The sequence below is a fragment of the Lipophrys pholis genome, assembly GCF_963383615.2.
Source record: "Lipophrys pholis genome assembly, chromosome: 11".
Lineage (NCBI taxonomy): Eukaryota > Metazoa > Chordata > Actinopteri > Blenniiformes > Blenniidae > Lipophrys > Lipophrys pholis.
In genome coordinates this window covers 21,050,433-21,075,654 of record NC_137631.1, presented here as the reverse complement: position 1 = coordinate 21,075,654, position 25,222 = coordinate 21,050,433, and the positions used below count along the sequence as shown (strand labels likewise).

Sequence of the window (25,222 nt, the reverse complement as noted above, 5' to 3'; positions counted from 1 at the left end):
GCAGCGGGAGAAGGAAAACGAACGTTGCGCTGTGACGCAGAGCTTTCTCTTTTAAAAACAACCGGGCCTCAGGAAGTTGCACTTCAGCTTGAAAAACAGGTCAATTTTACGCTTTATTCAGTTTGTAGGGCCACGTTAGCTTGTAAATAACACCAGTATTTAAAGGTGGACTTTCAGTAATGTAGCTTTCGGTAATATGTATTTACTGAACTTGTTTATTCTACTTTGATAGCGTTCGTACCGCTGTATTTATTCATTAAACTTGTCGCTTCACATAGCAGTCATTTATCTTCCTGCCATGCCGTAATGAGATGGTCATAGCCATGTCAGGAGTGTCATCATCACGGACATCACGCAGGCACAAAGCCTCAGGACAATCCAGACCAGTGACCAGTACAATGCACAGTGCTCTCAATGGAGAGGAGCCGTGGAGAAGAGGCAGCATCTGATGGAGACCAAACAGAGAGCAGGACTGTGAGGGATGGAGATGTGGAGGTCACATCTGGAATCAACCCATCAAGGAGACCACCAGAAGGCCTCTCTGTGGACACGTTGGCTCGTAGGTTGCTTGAAAGTCTTTGGAGGAAGGATGAAGGGGAATCAGAGACAGAGACTGGACCGACACCGGCCACTGGTGTGATGTCTGAAGACCCAGCTGAGAGGGATGCTCCCTCTGCATCTCCCTCCAGCTTCTCCTCATCCAGCTCCGCCTGTTCCTCCTCCAGCCGTCACCTCACAGATAAGTCTCCATCGTCCCCTTCTCCTCCTCCCTTGTGTCTGACTCCACCTTTGCCCACTTCTGTGGAGCTCTCGGCTGTGTTGACCGACACTCGGCTGACCCTGGACGTGTACCAGGGAGGAGCAGCTGCCTTGCCATTGCTGTGGGGGTCCGTCCCAGGACAGCTGAGGGACCTCCAGTACCTGAGGATGGGCTCCGAAGATAAACCAGGGCTGGATGGTGCATTGGGTGTCCTGCCGTATCTGACAAGACTGCGATCGATGGCTATTAGAGGTACTTTTACAACTATTGTTTTGTGGGATTATGTACTTAGCCTGAGCAACATTTTCACATACAGACATACAAGTGTGGAGACAATGTTTGGAAAGATTGGTAAATCGAAATGATCAAATTTGGTTCTTTACAACCTTCAAGTTTGTGTTGATGTTAGTTATATGATATTTGGAATGTCATTGACACAATTGTGTACCAAACAATAGATAGACATTTTGATTCTTCAAATTCTTGATTTGAATATGTTGTATTTTCATTTATAGATTTGTGGGTTTTCTAAGTATTATATTGTCACTTTTTGGCTCCAATTTGTCTTTTCTCTCATTTTAAAGGGAACTGTTTCTATGATTCACAAGGTGATCCCCTGCCTGGCCTCCTCACCTCCTTGCCCTCATCTGTTGCCTCACTTTCTCATCTGGTGCACCTGGATCTCTCCTTCAACCAGCTCTCCTGTTTCCCGCCCTGCCTGCTCGGCCTGCCGTCACTCTCCTCTTTGCTCCTTTGCCACAACCATCTCTCAGCCTTGCCTCCTGATATTGGTCAGCTGTCCTCCCTCAGCTACCTCTCTCTCCTGGGCAACAAGCTGATGTCTCTACCCCCGAGTCTGGGTCAGGTGGGATCACTTCAGACGCTCGATGTGTCTCATAACCTTCTCCAGCAACTACCTGATGAAATTGGTTCTCTGGGGAAGCTCGTTAAACTGGAGCTATCACACAACAAGCTGAATCAGTTACCAGAGAGCATGGGTAAGGGCCTAAGGGTGAGCGGGTATGAATGTACCCCCAGAACTCCAAATCTCAACTGATTTAGTTGAGATAAACTGGTGAATGCTGGGTTAAATTTCTGATCTGGCCTTCTTTGTTTGCACAGGCTCTCTCCTGTCACTCAGGCAGCTTTTCATTTATTGCAATGACCTCCGCCTGATCCCACAATGTCTGAAAAAACTGCCTCTGCTCAGAATAGATGTACGCGGCAATCCTTTGGGAAAACCCCCAACACCTCCTCCTCTGCCTCCTACACCTGGTGAGAAGAGAACAAAAATAAGCTTCAGATCATATTGTACAATGCTCAGATTATTTTGACTGCAGTATTTGCATTCAGTGCCAGTGTGCACACACTGATACGCCACACTTTTCTTGCCAGATCGAGCAGAACCTAAAATACCAGAGCTACACCTTGGATTCAGTCAGCACAGGTACAGTATCAGTCCCATCCCATATCATCACTGTGATATTGTTACGGGCTGTAATAAAGATGTCATGCTCCTTTTGCCTTTCCATTTAGTTTCAGTGTTTCATCTGCTGGGTGTCATGTGTTTATCCCTGGGGGGGCGGAGCTACTTTTCCCCCCAGGCTGCCTGGTGACAAGCACAAGACTACAGTGGGCCGACAGGAGACCAGAGAGAAAGTGGGTGTTGCTCGAAGAGCATGACATCCTCCTGAGCCGCCCGCTGGAGCTCCGTCCTCATGGTATTACGTTCTTGAAGGTATATAAATAAGTTCTAAACTGTTTATGAAATCAATTTCCCTGTTTACTTCATTTGTTAATGGAGCATGCCGCTTTATGCCACTCATCATGCCTGTGAAAGGTTTCAGCGATTCACTAAGTAGCTCCAATGTGATGACAAAAGTGTGAAGAAAAAATGATTCCAGCAATGTGGATTAAAAGTGTGGATATTTTCCTCCTGAATTATGGAAAATGATTAAAATTACTTCAAATCAGGACATCTCAGGCTGTATTTTGATGTCCTAAACCTTTCTTTTACAATTGGCCCATTTATCATTTATGCTTTCAGTTATTTCGTCAAAGAATTCACAACAACAAAAATATACTTCAATTCAAATTGTAAAACCTCAATATATTTTACATTTCTTGATCATAAAATTATCTATTTAAGGATTTTTTTTATCTGAATTTATAAATTGTAAAAAATTACAAAACAGTTCCCTAAAATATTTAAATCTTTTATTTGTCTGAACTGAAAGTAGAAATAACTGACAAAATTCTATTGATATTCAGTTTTTCTAGATGCACTTGTATTACTGCGCATCTGCAACATGTGTATTAGTGGAATACATCTGTGTTATGATCATTATCCTTATTTTTGTTCACTTCCTAATTGCACCTGCATGATGTGACAAACCTCCATCTTTGAAATCCCTCTAGCCTGTGGAGGTGTGTGTGCCATATCATCGGGCAAGAAAAAGGGAGGTGGTGCTGCGTACGTTTGATGGAGTCTCATGGAGCTCACTGCCCACTCATTTGAGGAGAGGGAGCGAGAACCATAGCAGTCACCCGGGGGGACGTCCAGCCAGGGTGAATCATAGATCTTCCCACTGCTAAAGGATATTCTTACAAGTCTTTTTCTGTGCTAAACAAAAAGATGACTTCTTGTACTTGTAGCTGGCGTGCTGCTCTGTAAGCCACTTCTCCTGGTTCATGGCAGTGTCCCAACCAGTAAAGGACAGTTGCCTTGTAACACCAGCTGGAGCCCTACTGGTGTCCAGCTCCGATCCTGGAATCAAACTCAGTTTCCCTCCAGACTCCACTGTGCAGACTCGCACCATAACTTTACAGGTGAAACCTGCTCATAGCACTAACATATTGTAAGAGCAATGTTAACTCTTTTTGCAGGACTTCAGAGCATCTCTCTGTGTGTGTAGGTGCTGCAGGTGTCGATATCAGAGGTGCAGGCTCTCTGCGATGATCCTCAGGCCAAAGTCAGTCCCCTCCTTTGTCTCTCTCAGACTCCCAGCATCAATTTTCTGCAACCAGTGAAGGTTCAGATCCCTCTTCCATCTGGACTCACAGGTATATTATACCATTGACATTCTGATGTATTTTTAATACGAGAATATACAGTTCTGTGTAAAACTCTGAGGTAGATGTGGGTTAAAGTGCTGCTTTCACATCTGGAAGGTATCTGGTGAGAGCCAATGTCCTCTAAGGAGCTTTATGTAATATTTCTGTTTTATGTAAATCAGTATGACCTCCTATAATAAGTATAATTAGTCAAAGCAACAGTTGTGAAGTTCTATTGGTATAATATGACATATTTAGTCATTGGGATTCAGTTTGTACCACAAGAAAGTGTATTGAGTCCCTTTAAAAAGCAGCAGACCAACTGGTTAACCAAACAATGGCTGAAACTCTTGATATCTACACAGTGGTGTGTTTTATTTTGATGAAAAGATTTACATCATTTACCATTTACCAACCAATAAAAAAAACAATAAAAACAAACAGCCAAGGACCCCAAACTCTGAACGCCAGGAGAAGAACAGACTGGCGCTAAACTGACTCAACGAGGCCTCCCAATTTATTAATAAAGGCATATTATACTCATCTCTACAGGCCACACGGTGGATCTGTCTTGTTTGCATCTGCTTCATGGAGATCCTGCTGCTCAGACCTGGACTGACGTCACATCACAAGTGTCCCTCTGTGTCACCCATTTATATGCTATTTTCTACATTACACATTTCTCCTGGTGAGTTTCCCCCCAATCATACAGTACGTGTTTAGTTGAAAGTATTTTACTATGTTGTGCTCAAACTTCGGATTGTTTGCTGAATCACAGGTACTGGCTGTGGTACACCACGCAGCGCTGTGTGAGTGGGGTGGTCAGGAAAATCTATCAAAGGCTAAAACAGTTTAGAGTGCAGTTCTTCGTCCTCCAGCGGAAGACCGATCCCTCACAAGTCCTGCTTCAGTGCTTACCTGCCAACAAGGTCTGGAATCAACTTCCTATTCCAGGTTGTAACTGACTTTATAGAAGTGCTGAGACCATCGTGTGTGTTATGTTATATACGTGTAATGCCTCAATTCTATTAATATTTGACTGAACGAATTACTCAGTGGTGAGATTTTTTCTTTTGTAGTAGTAGTAGTAGTAGTAGTGAACATTGATTGTGATGGTTCCTGCGCAGGTAGAGGGCAGAGTGCAATCTTTGTCTGAGCAGTATGATGGACCACAGCCTTCAGACTTGTGCGACCTGCTGGAAGGAGAACAATTCTTTGCTGGCTTTGAGAGGGGCTTAGATATCAGCACAGGTCTGATTTCCTCTTTGTTGCTATAACTTACAGTGTTTCCCTAAAGTTCTTTGATGTACTAATATGTCTGTTGTGATACTTGCAATAAGTCTTGAGCTGATGCTGTTTTGTGTTTTGCAGACAGACCAGACTGTGTGGGTGGAAGGCTTTGTTTTGTGTTTTACTCAAGCCTGAAGAATGTAAAGGAAGTGTACATCTGTGCTGCTCAAGGTCAGAAGGAGTCAGTGAGGGGACAGGTGAGACTAGCAAATGCAACAGAACATACCAAGATACTGAGCTTCAGTTTATTTTCCTGCTCTCTTAATGTGTAGTTAATATTAAGAACATTTCCACAGTGACTAATTTGCACAACTGCATACATGAAACTCCCCCAATTCATTGTTTGTATCACTTACTTGGATACTGCATGGTCTACATTGTTTCACCACCGGTCGCCGCAATAAATTCTAAGACTGCGGTTTGCCCCCACACTTTGGGGGTGTCGGAGAGAAAAATATGAGAGCCAAGTTCAGTCTTCAGTTTTTCCATATCTTCTTTCTAGCGTGAAACACTCTGGCCAGAACAAATTTTGTTCTTGGTTTTGCCCGTTTGAAAGAACAAAATTATCTGTTCTTGCAGAGACTGTATCCACCTTAAATGTGTCAAGCATCAACATCCTGTAGAAGAGGAAAAGGGCACAATGAGTGATGCTCTTGCTGGTGTTGCTGAAAGGCATGTTAATCCAGCATCCAGCTGACAACATAACTCACTTAATGTGATTCAGAATGTCACAATGGGACATTGTAGTCAGTAATTGTACACGACCCCTTGATTGATAGGGAAAACATTCAGTGCGCGCTTGTTTGAGCTGCTAACCGGCATCAACCTTTTAATGTAACATTTGCTTGACCGTGCATAACAGTATCACTTCTTTGTGGCAGCATGTTTTTAATTCCCTTTTTGAGAATTGCAAAAATATAATTAAGTGCCTGGGTGTCATTAGCATTTCTACTGCGATAAATGTATTTACAATTAATGGGCCTCAAATATTAGCAATTAAGTTTGCTGACAGCTGGAATGCTTTATTATTGTCTCTCTAGGTGAGAGTAGAAACACTTAAATTAATGGTCTGTATATTATCTCCTTTGTGCTTCTCAGTATGGCCCTGCTTGGTTTGGTGACACTAAATCTCCATTAATGTGTTGCCTTTGGAGAAGCAACAAGGCAGAGTTATCAGCAGATACATGGAAGGCCTGGGTGTCCCTGATTTGTTTCAGTATTGTCTTTATATGTCAGATCATTGTTGCGTTTGGTCTGTGAATACAAATTTAAATCATGATGCTCAGATGGAAAAAAGAGAGCTGAATCCTCTGTTTTGTAAAGATTATGTAACTCCAAGTGAGGCTATCAGCAAAATTAAATCCCCTTTTGCAAATTATGAAAAAAAAAGTAGAATTTATTTTGCTTCTTTCTGTTGTTATTCTATTTTTGTTGAGTTTATCGAGGAAAAATGTGATTTGTGGCCTCAGAGATGCCGGTGCACAGACTGCATCTGTTATGAGTAAGCTATCCAAGAAGTGTGCTTCTGCTGCCATGTGTGATAGATTCGATAACACCATTTCAAGAGGTGCAATAACTGGAGGACTGGAGTCTGCTACTTGAATTTCCTGTGTGCGATCGCTTCTACTAAGTACCACTCTGTGCAGCTCACATGGGGACATGATTTAAATACATCGTGCAGACTGCAGATATCATTTTGTCTAACTACGTTGGATAAAGGATTATCCAGTTAAAAATGTTATCCAAGTCACATGTCAACCCTGGTAGATTATATAAGCATGATGAGAGCCATCCATATACATTCTGCTTTCATCAGTGTAGTATAGAAACTCTTTAATGTGCTTTCTCGTTTGTCAGATAGAGGACAGTGTTGGTGCAGGTCACTATAAACGGCGGACACAATGCTGTTCATCATTTACAGCAGTAACATTGAACTGTCCTCTGGAGGAGATATACGTCGCTTCCAGCGGAAAATGGGTTGAAACAAAATTACTGCTTGATAAATTATTTTAAATCATAACATGTCTTAAGATTCACTGGTAATCTGTCAAGACCTGACATCCTACTCAATGCTGCCTGTGATGAGTTCCAGCCCTTTTGGGATTAAGTCTAGAAGATGGGATCACTAAGCGTTAAAATCTGTGTAAAGAAAATGCAGTATGTTGTTTATATTACATTATATATTACATAACATGAAGTAGAAAAGTTCCAACAGTTGAGTGCCAGAAACATGGTGCAGTTGTTCTGATCATATTTTGTCCTATAAAATCAATCTATATGTGTTGCATGAACCACATATTTTAAATGTGCTTTGCATCTCCTTTTCAGGTGTCGTTTTATAGAGGGGAGATTCCCGGCAATGTTCCAGAGGAAGTGTCCAGGAAGAGGAAGGGACTGGACAGCCAGTGGCTTGCTACTTTACCACTAAGACTTCCTGTCAGTTTATTTAAATTTATTCATTTCATATGACAACATCAAACTTTAGTTGTTGAAAAATTTATATTTAATGTAAGGATACAACCTCAATTCCAAAAATGTTGAGTGATTGTGTTCGATTATAAAAAAACCCAAAACAGAATACAATTATTTACACATGTCATAAACCCATATTTTATTAATAATGGAATAAAAACAACATATGAGATGTTGACAATGAGACATATCAACAAATTATGTAAATGATCTGCCAATATTGAATTATATGCCAACGGCAAAATAGTGAAAAAGCTTCATCATGTAATGAAGAACACGTGATATAAAAACGCTGACAGCTTCTTTGGACCAGAAGCAATTTAAAACTCCCCCGGGAAGAAAATGGAAAACTATTTTGTGGTCAGATGAAGTGAAATTTTAAATTGTTTTTGGAACCGAATGTGGACTAAAGAGGAAAGGATCCATACAGTTTATTATCAATGGACAGTTGACAAGGTGAAGTGAAGTATCAGACAGGGAAAGCATTTGGATTGGCCAATACTCAATTTCTTAAAAATCGAGGCCAAAAACTGACCGAGACGTCCCGATTTTTAGCACTTGCTAATCATTTTCTTCAGCTTTTAGTTGCATCTTATCATTTTCCATTTCTGGAATTGCAGTTGTATTTGATCTTGTTGAATATAAAATGTTCACTGTGCAAAAAATCAGGTTCTAGACAAGATACTTTCACCTAACAGTTCACATAAATACTGTACTTGCTGTGATCCTGGAAGGAAGTAAAGTGCTTATTTAAAAGAATTCTTCATATTTTATCCCCTAGGCACGAAATGCAGACAACAGTTTCATCAAAGAAGAACTTCAGTATCCTCCTCTGAACCTGGGCAACCCTGAAAGTGGGTACCTGACAGAAGCCAACCTGTTGTCCATCTCTCTTCAGATTGGGCAGGACTGGCGTGTCATTGGCATTAATCTTGGGTTGAGCTACCAAGAGCTGGATCGCATCCAGTACAAGTACAGGTAAGACTTACAAGTACGGTCAAAACCATCTAATAATCAAAGTGCACATTATACTGTGCAACCCCCCCCCTAAAAACAGTAGCTGCGGAGTAGTTACTTTAAGATCCTGTTGGCTCAGTGGTTCATCCAATATAGACGGAGAAAAATTCAAATAATGTCCTTCAACACTTGATAAGTACAACAGAAACAATGATAAAAGAAAAAATGATCCTAGATATAATGATAATAGAAGTATAATTTCTTAGTAGATTGCCAACTGTCAGCAGTAATAGAGTCTGTTAATGACCTGTGTGTGAATGGGTGCATGTAAATGATTATTCGAAAGCATGCTGAAAAGTCAGTTTACCAAAACATTGTTATTCCAACTGATTGACAGGACACATTTATTATACTCTCAACCACACTTTTTTTTCAATCTCAATTTATGTTGGAATTTAAAATTGCAACAGCAGTTCAATTAGAAACATATATATTTGCTGTTAATGGAACTCAGCATGAGTAATAATGTAATCAGTTATTATACAAACGCACAGTCAAAGCCTCCACAGGATAAGATGGAATGTGATGGCATAAAACTCGAGAAACCCTGTGTCGGGAGAGAAATTGTCATTTTAATCTTTTTAATCTGCACTGCCAGCCTTCGCTAAGCCATCTGGGACACTGGAGCAGATTACACGCAGCCTGTTTCTCATCTGGCCCTCCCCCTTTCTCCTCGTGCTGAGAAGAGATTCTCATGACACGTCCAGAATGCATTATGTGAAATACGGTATTCTGGTGACGATCCTGTACGTAAGAGTGTGATGCAGGAATGTGCTTGCACGTCATTTGACGGATTTGTGCCATAAAATGCTATTTTTATCTTTAGTATCGTTTTGTTTTCAGAGCATCTGATACCAGATTGCATACTGGCAGACTGTGTATATATTTTGTAATATGGTTTTCAAGATGAAGCATCTATCTAAAAAAGGAATTTAACATACATTTTAGAATACTTTATGTTCACAATCATAACTAGTTAGTAGGATCATGATAATTCAAAGCCAGATATACTGTATATTTCCACTAGTTTCATCCATATGTAGGTCACTGCAGCAGGAGGCATATTATGTGACATTTCTGGTGTACACTGTGCTCCGCTCCTCAGGGACAACCTTGGTGCGTTGGTGCTGGACATGCTGTTTCACTGGGCCCGGGCGCAGACAAACACAGGTCCTGGAGCGGTGTCGAGACTGGTGGCTGCGATGATAGAAAGCGGGAGGAGGGACGTGGCCGATGAGATCGAGGACATTGTCAATATTGGAAGAAGGAAATACTCAGAGTCACTGAGGAGGGTAGGCCTGGATGCTGAGGGCGCCTCCTTCGCTGAAGCGCGGCAGTAAATGAGCCCACACTGGGCGCAGATGGCTGACTTACACTTGAGCAACCTGTTTGTTTACAGAAGGCCACCATCATCTCATCCTGCTGTCCAAACAAGTGTCCTTGTGCACAACTGTCTGTCCTTGTCACTGTCACTAAAGCCAGCAATCAGCTGCTGGCGCCTTTTATTAAAGAACAGAGGAATCAAGTGAAATGGATGAACTGTGAGTTGGCCTGCAGCTTTGTTTTATTGCACCTTTAATAAACTGTCTCAGAATGAAAAGTGATGCTATTGCAGCTCATTTCTGCCAAGAATAAAAAAAAATAGTTACTAGCAGTGGTAAAGGTATGTAATCTCTTCAAAACATAGATCACTGTTATTCTGCTGTTTGTTTTTTGACTGTTTTTGTCATTTCTGCTTTACCAATAAATGTAAACTTAATGCAGTGATAATCCTCTATATATTCTAAGAACCTGGCTGATCTATGAGCTTTTGCTAAGTACATAATTAACCAGTCATGGGGTGCAGAGCAGAGTCAGGTCACAACAATGGAAGACCTATTATTGGTGTTTCCAGAGAATCAAGCATGCCATTATTAAGAGTGTCACACTTTCCTTCACAATCTTGTCCTTTATTTCAAAAGTGTTATTTTTCCTACGTGAAAATAGTTGTTGGTATTGGTCTATTTCAACCTTACTTAGTGGTCCTAATTGCAAATCACTGCTTGTATGAATAGGAGTGAAGTATTTTTCATTTTAACGCAGTGTTTTGATACTAAGGTCTAGCCAATATGATCCTAGTCCTTTGTAAAAGGGCCTAATGTGTGAGTAATCTGAAGCTAATGTGTTAAAAGAAGGGAATTAAAGTTAAATTATACCTATTAAAAAGACACCAAGGCAGATAGGGTGTTTCCATTAGCTATCACGTTAATACATTTCAGCCTCTGACATGATCATCTCTTCAAGGGGAATAGGTTTGTCTTGCCTTGGCTAATTTCTTGTGGAATAAGTTGTCATGTCACCCAGAAGCAAATAATTAATGGCATACTAGCTTTTTTCTCTGTTCTCAAAAATATTGTGAAAAGATATTCCTGGTACCTGTTCAGGCAGAGCAAACATTAAGTTGTGTTCAAAGGTCTGGGTAATGTGCTGGAAAGTGCAAGGGGAGGTTTTTTTTTCTGTCCCCTCCACAACTCATTGACTTTCTTTTATGTGTGTCCTTTGGTCACTGAGTAATCAGAGTAGCTGTAGTCCGGGATGTTATTTCTTTTTGTAAGCAAGCAGTCTGATGAGTACAACTGATGCTGTTTGCTGCAGGTGACTCACTGCAGATTAAATCCTGCGTGCTCTCCTTCATCCCCAATATTTCCACTGTGTATTTTTTTCTATTTGCGGTGCTCAAGGTCATTGCGTGGAGATGAGTCGTCACTATGACGCGAGCTCCCCCCCCCCCCCCCCCCCTTCAGCCTCCGCCCCCCTACACCTTTCTGCTCCTAAAACAAAAAAAACAAAAAAAAAAACGTGCCTGCAGTTCCACTACGTGCCGCTAAGGGACACCTCGTTTAGTGATTGTAGTCACAGGCTTGCTGGCTGTAGCTGCTTCACCCCTCCCTCCTCTCTCCTTCCTCTCACTCCTACCTCCTCTGCCTCCCTCCGCTGGACTCAAATGCTAGTAGCGCCGGTAGTTTAGCTCCTGTCGGCTCTGTCAGCCGGAGATCCAGAGCTCACACACCGGGGACGCGCCGCGGAGGAACACGGCTCTTTTTGGTATGTACACACCGGGATGCACGCCAGGTCTCGTGCGTCTCCTAACAGGAAAACCGATTAAAAAATCTCACCTGGGAATAACGTGAATGTTTTCTGCTTGAATTTCGTTGTTTTTTGTTTTTTTTTAAATGAGCGGAACGTGAAACAGTTGCCGGTTATTTGAGGCGGGGATGCGACGTTCATTCACGTTCCGTTATGTGGCCGTTATGTGGTTAACGGTACCGTTGGGCCTATTGTAGACATAACGGCGTTATGAAACGCGGCTGAGTGATGGTCGTCAATAATGTGTCATGTCATGACTCAGGTGAGACAGCGTCCCGTTGCCACCTCAGAGAAAACCGAGGTATTTTACCTCCGTCGGTGTCCGTGCGCTTCCCGAGCTTTCCCCGTTAACGGAGCGGCGCACCGTGTTTGACCCGCCGTCGAGCGGCCGCCTGCATCCGCAGTGACTGAAGGTGTCATGATCATGTGTGCGGGGATGTCGGAGTTGGAGGGTAAACCCACTTTAAAGTGTACCCACCTCCCGACAGCCAGACACACACTCCAGCTGGCACTGCGTCCTCTCTGCTGTCAGACCCAAGCAACATAACGAGACTCTCCATCAGTACCACGATGGTTTCCTCAAAGTCTCTTGACTCTGACCTAAAGACCCACAATTACAAAAGTGTGAAAACCAACTGACCCTCCGAGATGCCGAATGAAGTGATGCACAAGAGTCAAATTGCAATTGAGTAGTGAGGAGATTTATAGAGACCAAAATAGGTTACAAAAAGAGCTGAAACTAGGTCACAGAAGGATCAAACAGCTACGCAAAACAAACAAAAACTGGCACAAAATCAGCAAATATAACTACCACAACAAGATGAGTAAGGGATTTGCACGATGTTTTCATTTCTATTTATTTCTCAATGATATCTAAGGCCGCTTTTGTCACAGTTTCAGACTTAATCATCATAAATTATACTATAATGTTTTCTCATTTGTTTTTATAAATGCGGATATTCACAATAAACACCAAATAAAATGACAAATAACCTAAAAGGGGCATCACACTCCATTAGATCCAAAGAAAATATCCAACATCCATTAGAATATGTAAAAATATCTCATATAAACTGGAAATGACAAATAAAACAAGGCAGGCCGGCAAAAAACACAAAAATGTAATGACAAGAACAAGTATAAACACAAAATACTAGGATGCAATATTTATAGAATGGGGAAAAAGTGAAAAACATACAACAAACAATAAAAAAATACTATATAAATAGATGCAGAATTGAAAATAAAATCCACAATTGTACAAAAGTAGCAAAAAAAAACCAAGCAGGGAACTAACCAAGCTTAGGTTGTGAAATTACAGCAAAAAGAAGTCATTTCAAAGTGACTCAATGACATTGTACAAGAAAGGCCAGACAAAATGAATAGTGATGTAGCACAACCAAATAGTCTCAAAGTGAGGTGGATTGGATACAGATTGATAAATAGATGCAATCGGACTTCAAAATATCAAATCTTTGGATCTTTTTCATTCTGGGGTGCTTGACGGGTCACTGGGGGCTCCATACAACTATGATCATTGCTTGAAGGAACCCTCTGATAAAGCAGACTATATCCCTTCTGCCCACTGGTTTGTGTTTAACTTCTCAAATGCACACATAAGGTAACAATTAACTGGTGGATATCAAGAAGACTTGGAAAATGAAACAATGCATTTTTTTCTTTTTTTTTTAAACAGACAAGTATTCCTGAAGGAGAGATCCTGTATTGGTTTTGATGAGGCCCAGCAGTGTAATCAAAAATTCCTCCTGCCTTGAAATTATTGATGAAGCAAGCCATTCTTAGGTGTAGGGTGACATCCTGTGCTTTCCATCTGAACTGACGTAGCGTTGTGACTGCCGGCCTTTCTTTCAACGAGTGGAAAACAGTTGCCTCAGACCTCAGATTATACATTTTGTATGCAGGGCTGAAGGTTCACACCTTTCTCAGAATTTCTGCAGGAGTCTTGCCCGGCAGGATCTTATAAGTGTCAGCATTGTGTGTGTACACTGAATGGGAATCAGTTTTGCTGCGCTGGCAAGGAGCTGCTACCCTGCTGTGTGAAAGGCTTCTCTCTTACTGTAATCTCCAAATTATAACCTAATATCTCAATGCAGAAAGGCTTTTTTGTCCACTGTAACATCCACCAACAATGATGTTCTTATTTCTTTATCAAGGCTTTAGGAAAGCGGAGACGGTAGCAAAACAAGCGGTAAGAAAGAAAAGCCCCAGGTAACTTCAGAAAGAAAGAAAGAAAGAGCCACCAGAGATGACTGCATGGGCTATCACAGGAAGAACTGAACACTACACCACGCGTCTGCACAGAAAGGCCATTCTTGGTGCCTGAATGCTAAGCTCTGTCTGATATTTCTGGTCCACAACAATGCATGATTGCCCAGGATTAATGGCTGCATTTTGAACTCAGAGTAGAGTACCTGTAATAGAAATGCACTAGCGTGACCTGATCACGACCCTCACTTCTCCAGTTGTAAATGGAGATTGCAAGAGCGCTTTCATAAGTAGGCATTAGGATTATGATCCTGATGCTGGAGGGAAGAGCGAATAGTTTTCAGATTTATATGTGACTCCACAAATTCCATTCCTTGTTGATGTTTGCTGGTTGGTATGGAAAAAAAACACAAAATAGGCCTTGTTTTATAAATAGTTAAAAAACAAACGAAGCATCACGATAACAGCATAACATGAATTAAAAGTTGATGAATGTCTCCAGGAGCTGCAAAAGATTATCTAAAACCAATTTTTGTAAAAATTATTATGAAACCGATATGCATAGATATTATTATGGAGGTCAACCATATCATGGCAGCTCAATTAGTGCTACAAAAATAATAATAATTGCATAAAGAGAGTCTCGAGAAGGAAAACTAGACGGATTGAGATTTTGCCCGAGCCTTCATGTGATGGAGAATTGCAGGATCACACTCTCGTCTCACTAAATTACGGTACTCGGGGTGTGCAGAGTGTTAATCAGACCAGTTCATGTGAGACAGATGGACTGGCAACAATCATCTGCACTGAGTCTTTTCAGCTACAATCACGTGAGGCGTGTTCTGAAAGCTCCACTTCTTTGTCACCACTACTCACTTCCCCTTACCAAACTTCCTGTCAGTCGCCGAGACCTTTACCCCGTTGATCCTTGAGAGCAGAGAGGCAGCTGGGCAGTTTTCATGAGCAAGGTAATTGTTCCTGGTTCATTTCAATATGAGAATAATCATTTGCATGTCAGTTTGAATTGGACTGGGGTTGATCTGTCTTCAGATTTGCGGTATTTTCATGGTTATTTGTATCTTTCTGTGATTTCTTTATCTTTGAGACAGCTTCAATGCAGATTAGTCAAAACCTTTTCTTCCCTGATATTTTTCCATCACTGCTCGTGCTATATTTTGTTACTGTGTCCGCACTATAGGGTTCTTTTGCTCAAGGGAGACTTTTGTGATATGACATAGAAGCTCTTCGGTAATATTACTGTTCAATAGTACCTGACTGATAAATTTAAGTTGATAAAAATGTTTATGCTCGTGTTGCTTATGATGTTAAAATGGAAAACAATAAAGAGAAACAAAAAAATGACAATATATAGGAGAGATGAGAATCCCCTAAAGCAGGGCTTGGAGGCTTGTCAGAGGAATGAATCCAGTCAAATGAATTCATTTCTAAAGAAGAGTGTAACTGTTTGGGTTTTTTTAACACTAATTTGTCATTTGTTGACTGAGACAACATTGTTTTGGAAACTCAGCAGATATAACACAACACTTAGAACAAGAGATGGACAGCCAATTGCATCAAGATGCTGCAGGGAGAGTTAGGAATGCACACTTGCATCTTTTTTCCACATAAAAATAAAACCAATTAAAGTACTTATTTTTTATTGGTTGTCATGTTGTCATCATGCTGTGGGTCCCTGAGCAAGACCCTTAACCCCAGCAGCTCCCCGGGTACTTTACTGTACTGCAGCCCACTGCCCCGAGTCATAAGTTGGGTTAAATGCTGGAAAATAATTTCCCGAAGAGTGATCAATAACGTACTGAAAATTCCCCACAAAAATGTCACTGACTGGACTTTCTACTAGGTCTTTAGTAAAGTTGATACTTGGCTTAAGTGGTTAAGTTCAAGGTTTTGCACAAATTGCGTAATCATTTATTGCTTATGTATCAGTGCTTATCAGCTCTAGTAGTGCAAATGCATGCGTGTGTGCTTGCTGATGTTTGTGATATCTATGTCATAAGTCAGCCAGTTTGTGGTCAGCCTGTTTGCTGAGAGAGCTTTAGTAACCGTTGCTTAATTTATTTCCAAAAATCTTGTTTCCCAAAAGTACCTCTTCCTCCTAATGATTGTGTGAGTGGAAAAATGTTGTCCCCAAATGGGATGATAGAGCAATAAAATACATTCATCTAGTAATTTCCCAGAATTTGATATTTATTTCATGTGCTGTGAGAAGCAAAGGAATTTCTTGGAATTAGTGATGCCCCTTGCTGTGGTGACGACACACTGAGGCTGATTCTTTCCGTACAGTCTTCAATTGTCATGACAAGACACTGCAGCCAGGCTATTGCTAAGAGTCAAATGAATGTCCTGTTGCAGACATATCCGTGGTGCTGGAGATAAAGTGAAGTCGACGAGTAAAGCTGCAGGCGCGGTAGAAAAGTAGAGAGCTGTCAGTTGTGACTCATTAGATGTGAAAAGTGATCTATACATCCTATACATTTTCTCCACAGTCCTATGACTTCCGAAATATACACTGCACTTTAAATCGTGGCTTAATGCGAATTCAGAGTTCTGGGAATGGTGTAATTGAGAGTGTTTTTGAGGGAATCAGAGCCAGAAAATGGAGCAACAAAAAGAACATGCAGCTGGGTTAGACATCACCCCTGGGTGAGAAAATGGTTTGACGAGGGCCAGGCATAGAGGTGGGATGTGAATTCAGCTGTGTGAAAACTCCACCAGCAGAGAGAGGCTGACCTGCATCCCCCACCCCCACCCCTCCGCGGCAACCTCTGGAGCAGCCTTTGAGGGCCTCATGTTCCTGTCCAAACTAAACACACAAGCATGCCGCTGCAATCACATCCAGATTCACCTTAAAAAAAAAAGAAGAAAAAAAAAGACAAACCTCCCTGAAAGAGCGATTTGAAGAATTAGTAGATCTTGTAACTGTATAGCTATATACTTACGCACAACATGACTTTTGCACTAAGAAACCCACCAGTCAGCAAACATCTGAGACGTAAATGCTGTGTTTGAGAGTCGTGACTCGTGACTGAGGGAAATGATGGGGGAGGGCTGTTGAGAAGGCGAGAGAGGGAGGGCTGCGGCTCGTACATGCAGAGGCAGCCTGTGATTGGAGGATGGAGGGGGTGGAGAGAAAGGAAGGGGAAATGGAAATCATCTTTTCATACTGAGGGCATTCTGACTCAAAAATATGGAGCATCTTGGCAATATCACACACATTTGATCTTTTTTTCCCGAAAGCCAGTGTTTTCGCTTCCATGAAAATGCACCGTTGTTCTATAACCTTGCCGTCACTGTGGAAGCACTTGTGCATAAAACATGAGTATTCAAGGACATTGCACAGATGCCCATGTAGTGATGGATTTGCTTGGCTGAAGGTGATTATTCTGAAGTGAATGGCAAAGGCTCAATTTCAAAGGAGCTGTCATCTAAGTTGTCTAATTATGTGTCCGTGTTGGAATAAATTCTATGCCAATGTCCATGTTTTACAGACATTGTAGTGTTAAGATGACTTTGACGAATGCTGCAATGATGTCTTTGTTATATATATGCTGGCAAAGCATATTGAACTAAACTGATAAGATAAGACTCACCTGTCACAAATGACACTCAGCTGTCGGGCTGCAGTTGATTTATTTGTAATATTTTTTTAAACACATTTTATTGTTTATATGCTCAAAGAAAATACAAAAGACAAAAACAAAGCCCCCCACCCCAACCGATTAGACAGAACGTTATCCATGGACAAAAAGACATGCAAAATAGTCAAATAAACAGAATAATAACAAAATAACTAATGATAACAATAATGAAAATAGTAATATTACAACAATAATTTTAAGTTAAATTAGAAAAAAATGTATTCATTATTTGGGGAGGTGTAGTTTGGTTCGTAGAGCGGTTGTCTCCCAATTGAAAAGTTGCCGCTTTGATTCCCAACTCCACCTGTCCACATATCGATGTGTCCTTGAGCAAGACACTGAACCCTGAACTTCTCACAGTGGGTGGACTGGTGCCTTGAATGGTAGCCGCCTCCATTGGTGTGTGAATGGGTGAACGTGAAGAACAATGTAAAGCGCTTTGGGGACTGCGCACGCAGTGAAAAAGCGATATATAAGTGAAATCCATGTAATAAAAAAAATTAAAACACAGCTGTAGTTTGTCTCCAGTCCACAATATGTGTCATGAGCTAAGGGTAACCAGCCATCAAAAGGCCATTATACTCTGTCCCTGAGTTTGAGATTTAAAAGACTGTCTTCCCATCAATAGTAGATTTTTCAGATCTGCAGGTATATAATTTAGGAAACGTGTCCAAACTGTAGAAAACAGTTCTTGTGCCTGCCTTAGAGGCAAGGCGCAAAGATTACTATCCTAGGCAGCTGTTGAATTTTATTTTTCTTCTTTCGCCATTTTTTGGCACGTAACTAATCCCACACCATTAAGAGCACAGACACAAAAAGCACATCCAAACGTGTGGACAGTTTGGGAATAGTGTGCTATGACTTTTGTTGATGATTTGGCTAACCCTTTCTTTAAAAAATTGCAATAAATCCTAAGTAAATTGCCCATACAAAGCGGATGGAAGAGGAACCTTATGGAGGAGAAGAATAGTTGATTACATCCTTTCACCTCTGTCTGTTGTCATGGAGACGCTGACAGACAGGAGCAGGGCTCTGAATCACAGTTCAGGATGTCATCAAAAGATGTCATCAGCGAGAGGCAGGCACACAAAATTTCCTCTGGAATTTTTCTGTTTTTGTTCTTCTTTACTCACATGAAGTACATTTTTATTGACTTCTTCCTCAATTCCGTATATTTTGTTGTTTATCTGTTTCCTCACAGATATCTATTACCTTCAGCTAACAACACCTGCAAGCTGACAAACATTTCTACTCCGTAATAAAATCACCTGGCCAACAGAACACTACTTTAACAAGCAAGAGCAAGAGGACGGCCCACGAGTCACCGGCTAACAGACACATTGACCTTTGACCAGCTGGGGCTTGAGATAAATGGCTGACAAGCAGATCAGGTAAGGTTAACTATAGTAATGCCTCATTTTGGTCCAAACTGTGACTGCTGCTCCACATTTAATATATGTGTCTCTGTCTCTGTGGTTTTACCCAGTTTGCCTGCCAAATTGATCAATGGGGGGATCGCTGGCCTGATTGGAGTGACCTGTGTGTTTCCCATTGACCTGGCCAAGACTCGGCTGCAAAACCAGCAAAATGGATGTCGCCTTTACACCAGCATGTATGGAATTTCTGTATTTAATGAATTCTCTACCACACATCATATTATTTCCCGGTCGAACATGTTGACTCATAACATGACTGTGTTTCAGGTCAGACTGCCTTATTAAGACCATCCGGTCAGAGGGGTATTTTGGGATGTACCGAGGTAAGCGGAAGACTTTCAACTTTATTTGTAAAGTAACTATGTCTTTTTAATCACAATATCTTTACTGTCAGCTTCACAGTGAAGATACAGAAATTATTTGAAGTATCGCTATTCAACTGTGCAAAAACATACATTGTGCAGCACTTAATTGTCTTTCCTCTTTGTTCTTTTTTTGTGGATCTTTGTCATTGTAGGAGCGGCGGTGAATTTAACACTTGTCACGCCAGAGAAAGCTATCAAATTGGCTGCTAATGACTTCTTCAGACATCACCTCTCCAAGGATGGGTGAGGCATGAAAGTGCTGACAGGCTGACTGACTCGCACTTACCTACCACACACTTGCACTGTGATTAACTGGTTTGCTCACCAACATATAACCTGACCCATGAGCTGCCCCTTTTCACACCAATATTCCAGTTAATCACCCCAACTACTGTCATCTCTTCAGCTGTCAGCATTTCACATTGTGTTGTTAACTGGGTGGTTTTTAAATATTTGGATTAAAATCGGTAGAAATTCAGTCTTAAAATATGCTACCAGGTGAAATCAGCACATATCATTAGCACATGTCAAACAATAGCAGCTGCCATTTAGTGCAAGCATTTGTTGCCCACCATGAGCACTGCCTGCATTGATAAATCTGAGATGACAAACGTGCAAGCTGATGAATGATTGACTTGTCGGTCCCAGCTGCTCACCTTGTGAATGGTGTTTAAGCATATTGTCATTCATCCATGTAGGAGGCGTCTCGAACTGAAATTCAGTCGGGTCAACTTGGAAGACGTTTCGCCTCTCGTCCAAGTGGCTCTGTCAGTTCTTTACCAGGCGAGCAAGTCAACCTTGTGAACTATTAATCTGCTCTTGTGCCTGGGATGATATGGAAGACAAAGATTAGTGTCCCCAGTACCAATGGTGATAACTCCTTTTCCAAGAACTGGGCAATTGAAGCTGCCTAACTCTCACCTGTCAGTCTAATGTGTGCTGTAATCTGATCCTGCATTTTATCCTTTGTTTCCTCCAGAAAACTCACTCTGCTCAAAGAGATGCTGGCTGGATGTGGAGCAGGTACCTGCCAGGTGAGTGAGTTAGTGACCTGCCGACATTAGCACTACTCCCGTCAGATCACACACAAACGGCAGGAACCACAGTCTCATTTGTTTGTGCCTGCAGCAACAATTAGCCACAACCACATTTAAATGAATGGTGGTGGTCATAGAAACATGCTTGGAGTTTGTCTCTATGGATTTTGTTATCTGCGATCTGAAAGTGACGAGAAACATCCCATTAAGGTGAATGATTTCTAGTCACTGAAATGTTGTCCTGTTAACAGGCACTACAATGGAAGCTACAGATGCGAGTGATCAGATAAGACGCTTTGAGAGTACTTGGCCATGTGAACTGAGTGAATGAGTCAGAGGGAAATGCTTGTTGTCAATGAGGGCAAAGGCTTGGGGCCCCAGGAACGTGATTAGATTAAGTGTAGCAGACCTTGGATTAAGATTGCTACTGAGAACATGCCATCTCACCCTTAATCCAGTTAACTAGTTACTACTTGTGGATTAGAGAGGGAAACAAGAGTTGACATTTTGTCAGTGAATACCAGCAGGTTGTCTCAGGGCACACATCATACCTGACTCAGAGTCAATCCTTAAATCTTGACTTAAAATCACTTCCAATCCAAATAGAGATAAGATAACATAGTGTTGGGAGATGTCTTCATTCTTAGCATGAATAAATGCTTTCATTTTGCTTTTGTTCCAGGTTATTGTCACAACTCCTATGGAGATGTTGAAAATCCAGCTCCAAGACGCTGGGCGAATTGGTAAGAGGAAATGAAATACAGCTGGAGCTTTTGTTGTTGGTATGCTGGACAAACAGTGGCCTCGTGTGGCTGTGTCAGAGATGGCAACTATTTGTACCCTCGTTTCTGTCTCTCCTTTTTTCCACTATGCATTCAAAATGCCTATCCATGTGTCTGATATTAGTAATGTAGGTTTGCTTTTTTATAAAATTAATGATCTGCTTCTTGTGCATTGCAGCTGCTCAGAGGAAGCTTATGCCAGAGACTGTGGCAGCTGGTACTGTGGAAGCCAAGTCCCCAACAGCCATGCAGATTACCAGACAGCTATTGAAGGAAAAGGGCATTGCTGGGTTGTACAAAGGCCTCGGCGCCACATTGCTCAGGTGAGACTGATCTGGCAACCAGCTGACAGTTTTAACTACAAACTGAAGTTTGTTCTTTGTTTTTTGCGACTAATGCTTTTTTTATTTGTGTTTTTGAAGGGATGTTCCTTTTTCTATTATCTATTTCCCACTGTTTGCCAACCTGAATAACCTGGGAAAAAGAGGTTTGGATGGTCCTGCTCCTTTCTATGTGTCATTTATAGCTGGCTGTGCCGCAGGGAGCACAGCGGCAGTTGCTGTCAACCCTGTGGATGGTGAGCACTGAGAATGACAACAGTTATGTCTCCACTGACACTTGATGCTACATATTCAGCTGAATCCATTTGTGTTACAGTTATAAAGACCAGACTGCAATCCCTAAATCGAGGGAGCACAGAAGACACGTACAGTGGAGTGACTGACTGCATCAGGTGACCTCAATGTCTCTCATTGCCCCACTCCAGCATGTGTGAAGCTGCATGTATAGCGCAGCACCCTGGCCGTATGTTCCCGTTTATGTAACAAGGTTTTCATTTGCTCTCCAGGAAAATCCTGCGGAATGAGGGTCCAGCAGCTTTCCTGAAGGGAGCCTATTGTCGAGCCCTGGTCATTGCACCTCTGTTTGGCATCGCCCAGGTGATCTACTTCCTGGGTGTGGGTGAATTTATCCTCAGCTTCTTGCCTAAAAAACATGACTAAGAAGCACCTCCTTTTCTGCCTTTCCCTCCCATAATGCATCACACCAACTGCGTAAGAATTCATCTCGTTCTGAGTTCCTGCCTGGTCAAAGTGCGACCAGTCAGTACATTTTTGTTTAAATTTGTTGTGTTGAATGTTCAAACAGTTCAGGACAGAGCCTTTTTTGCCAAGCTGCCTGTGGTGGCACACCAAATTCCAGTTGGCAGGCTCAGCTAGCTCTCTGGAAATCAAGCCACAAATATCAGCTAATGTCTTTAATGGAATATTGCTTTTTAATGACAACATTTTATCACATTTTGGATATGATTGTTGAATTTTTGAATTAGATGTACTGCCCTTGGTTGCTGCAGATTTGCAAAGCCCTAGAGTACCTAATGTTTCAAACTTCATTAGCTTTTTGCTGATAACCTTGGAAATCAGTTCAAAATATGAATTTTAATTATCTGAAATAAGCAATTAAATTAAATTTCTTTACTAAGGAAGATATTTTACAGCATTTGATCTTGTGAAATGCATACAAAAACATTTTATTTTACCCAGACGGTTCATGCTAAAAGGTAAGACACAGAAAATTAGATTGGCATTTGCTTCTGTTTCAGACAGTGTGTTGAAGCGATACCAGCTCAATCCCTATGCTCTTTCCTGGGAAGCCACATCCCTTCCTGTAAGTGGTTGTAATGAACTCAGCCATTCAGCTCAAAGTAGACTTTGATTGCCTTGGCGTTTCTTAGTAGATCAAGTTCCATCTGATATTTAGCACTACCACAATGGTTCAACTGTTTTGGCTACTTGTAGGATATCCCCTATTTCCAGGTTACACACTAGAATACATCAACAGTGTGAAACATTTGGGCATTATGCACTACTACAAACTACACACACCCATTGTTTAAACTTGACTCAGAGACACAGACAAAACACACAAAAAATGCTGCTCCTGGTCTTTCTTTGTAGTAAAACTGCACGACAAGTGTGTTGGACTCGAGGTCACACCATAGTCCATGATGCCTGCAAGTCTGTCAAATGATGTGTAAAACCAGTTTTCTGCTATGTTTCTATAGTGGACTCAGATGATTTAGTGTTTGTTAGAAATGGAAATAGAAAGCTAAATCAGCTGACAAATGATCAGACGTCACCTACTGAGAGCACTGTCATCCATTGTGGCACCAGTAAATCTGCAGTACTTCTTGCCCCTTCAGACATAGTTATGTTTGTTTACAGATGAGTTAAAACTCACTTTTAAATATCCAAACTTGAAGTCAGTGGCAGGACCCAAAGAGCTAATGAAAAAAACTGATTTCTTTATCAGAAAATCAAACCAATGTTTTTTAAGTGTTATGTGTGTTTGTTTGTTTTTGTCTCTTCAAACCAAACATCTGGGCTTGTTTGCTTTTGTTTTTTCTTTGCTTAAAGCTGCTAGGGTAAGCTGTCCAGTCTTATCTCATTTATGCATCACAACACTGAAGCCCTGCCATTGGTTTATCTCATCGGATATCAAGGTGACTTTGATGTGTATTATCAATCACATTCCTTCCTTACTCCCACTGTTCAAGCAGCTGGTCAATTGTAGGGCTGCACTGTGGGTATACATGCAGCTTTTCAATATGTTATCACTTGTGGGAGTGAGCTTTATTTATCAATATTGCTTTATATAGGCAGTATCTCATTATATATATGTATGTGTTGTTTTTTTCTGTGTCAAAGTGTTCTCCGTATCTATATTGTATATATGCAGATTCTGTGAACTTTAAGTTTTTGGATTTATTGTTTATTTTGTACATGATGGCTTATTTGCACACCTACCTCTCCAGTTCCCCCCCATTAATTCATATTGTGATGATTTTAATGTTATGATGACGTGGACATATCAAATGAGGTAACTTCAATGCAACAAGCATTAATTGAACCTAAATGCAGCATATTAATGAGTGTTTTGCTTTTCACTGTATGAAAAGAGAATTCAAGCATAGATGACATGTTTCCGGAGGTGCCATTTCTCCTTAGACGTTGGTTAATTTTGTGAATCAGCCTGTTTTTCTAATGTCTATTTACTTTGGACCAAATGAGACACAATTTAATGCTAGTAGAAGTGGAGTTGGTTGTAAGGGAAAGGGTAAAGACAATGCTGAAAATGAAATGAAATGTCATAAACCCTGGACACGGCTAGTGAAGACCTGTTGGCATCAGGCAGTGAAGTATATCTGTCTTTTTGAATGGTGCTTTTTTAAATGTGGTAGCTGCAGTATGACAGTGGCTGCACAAACGACCAAGGCTGTATCGACTGAATCACACTGAGTGAGCTAAACTCAGTGTTATCTGTACATACATTTTTAAGGACGGCAGATGATCTCGGGCTAGATATGTTTGCAGAGGAGGACTTATCCAGAGAGGCATTTACTATACAATTCAAATCGCCGGCTAAGAAGCCCAAGCCCTTGTAATGGTTATTAAACAGTAAGATAAATTGTGACATAAACCGATATGAGTCCTTATGCGGGGCATAAATATTGAGAATAGTTATATGTTGATCAGAAAATGTAACCCTTAATCAAAGAGTATCTCCCTTCTAGTGATGTTCTTCATGCTCAAAGATAAAAGGAAGGTTCTTATTTATGAGGATGCCTGTGCCTTTTTTACTCTGTGAATGGCAGGAGAAATAAAATTGGCCTACCCAGTCCCTCCTAAGCTTCAGATGTTCTGTATCAGATAGTGTTGTTTCCTGAAGCAAGGCTACATCAGATTTTAGTTTTTTCAGATGTGTCAAAATTTTCTTTCTTTTAGTGACATGGCCCAACCCCTGGACATTCCAGGTAGTGAGTTTAAGTGAACCAGACACGATAGCTGCAGAGCTGGAAAATGACGAAGTGACCGATAATGAGTGAAGAAAAATCAATCAGGATGCAAGCAGTTCTATGAAAAAGTAATCCTGATCTCCTGTCTATTGGCAAAAAGAAAAGAAAACCTGAACAGCAGCATTTACTCTCCCCTATCCTGTCT

The 25,222-nt window shown here is 41.2% G+C and overlaps 2 protein-coding genes across 3 annotated transcripts; both read left to right on the top strand.

Annotated features, from left to right (window-relative positions):
* Nucleotides 1-10,369, top strand: pidd1 (p53-induced death domain protein 1). The gene is made up of 15 exons (XM_080474919.1): nucleotides 1-1,012; nucleotides 1,345-1,758; nucleotides 1,883-2,035; nucleotides 2,156-2,207; nucleotides 2,297-2,498; nucleotides 3,179-3,328; nucleotides 3,416-3,589; nucleotides 3,676-3,823; nucleotides 4,367-4,502; nucleotides 4,593-4,743; nucleotides 4,942-5,065; nucleotides 5,186-5,301; nucleotides 7,433-7,540; nucleotides 8,358-8,554; nucleotides 9,699-10,369. Exons 1-15 carry the CDS (start codon nucleotides 415-417, stop codon nucleotides 9,931-9,933), a joined length of 2,958 nt encoding a protein of 985 aa, XP_080331045.1. The 5' UTR covers nucleotides 1-414; the 3' UTR covers nucleotides 9,934-10,369.
* A 1,199-nt stretch (nucleotides 10,370-11,568) lies between these two features.
* slc25a22a (solute carrier family 25 member 22a) lies at nucleotides 11,569-23,511 on the top strand. 2 transcript variants are annotated; one of them, XM_080474725.1, is made up of 11 exons: nucleotides 11,569-11,677; nucleotides 18,806-18,995; nucleotides 19,091-19,216; nucleotides 19,308-19,363; nucleotides 19,558-19,648; nucleotides 20,385-20,439; nucleotides 21,125-21,185; nucleotides 21,403-21,547; nucleotides 21,647-21,801; nucleotides 21,882-21,957; nucleotides 22,072-23,511. In XM_080474725.1, exons 2-11 carry the CDS (start codon nucleotides 18,976-18,978, stop codon nucleotides 22,223-22,225), a joined length of 939 nt encoding a protein of 312 aa, XP_080330851.1. In that variant the 5' UTR covers nucleotides 11,569-11,677; nucleotides 18,806-18,975; the 3' UTR covers nucleotides 22,226-23,511. The 2 variants fall into 2 exon arrangements, with proteins under 2 accessions (XP_080330851.1, XP_080330852.1); XM_080474726.1 differs by lacking the exon at nucleotides 11,569-11,677 and adding an exon at nucleotides 14,853-14,913 and having other exon boundaries at nucleotides 22,072-23,499.
* Nucleotides 23,512-25,222: the final 1,711 nt, after the last annotated feature.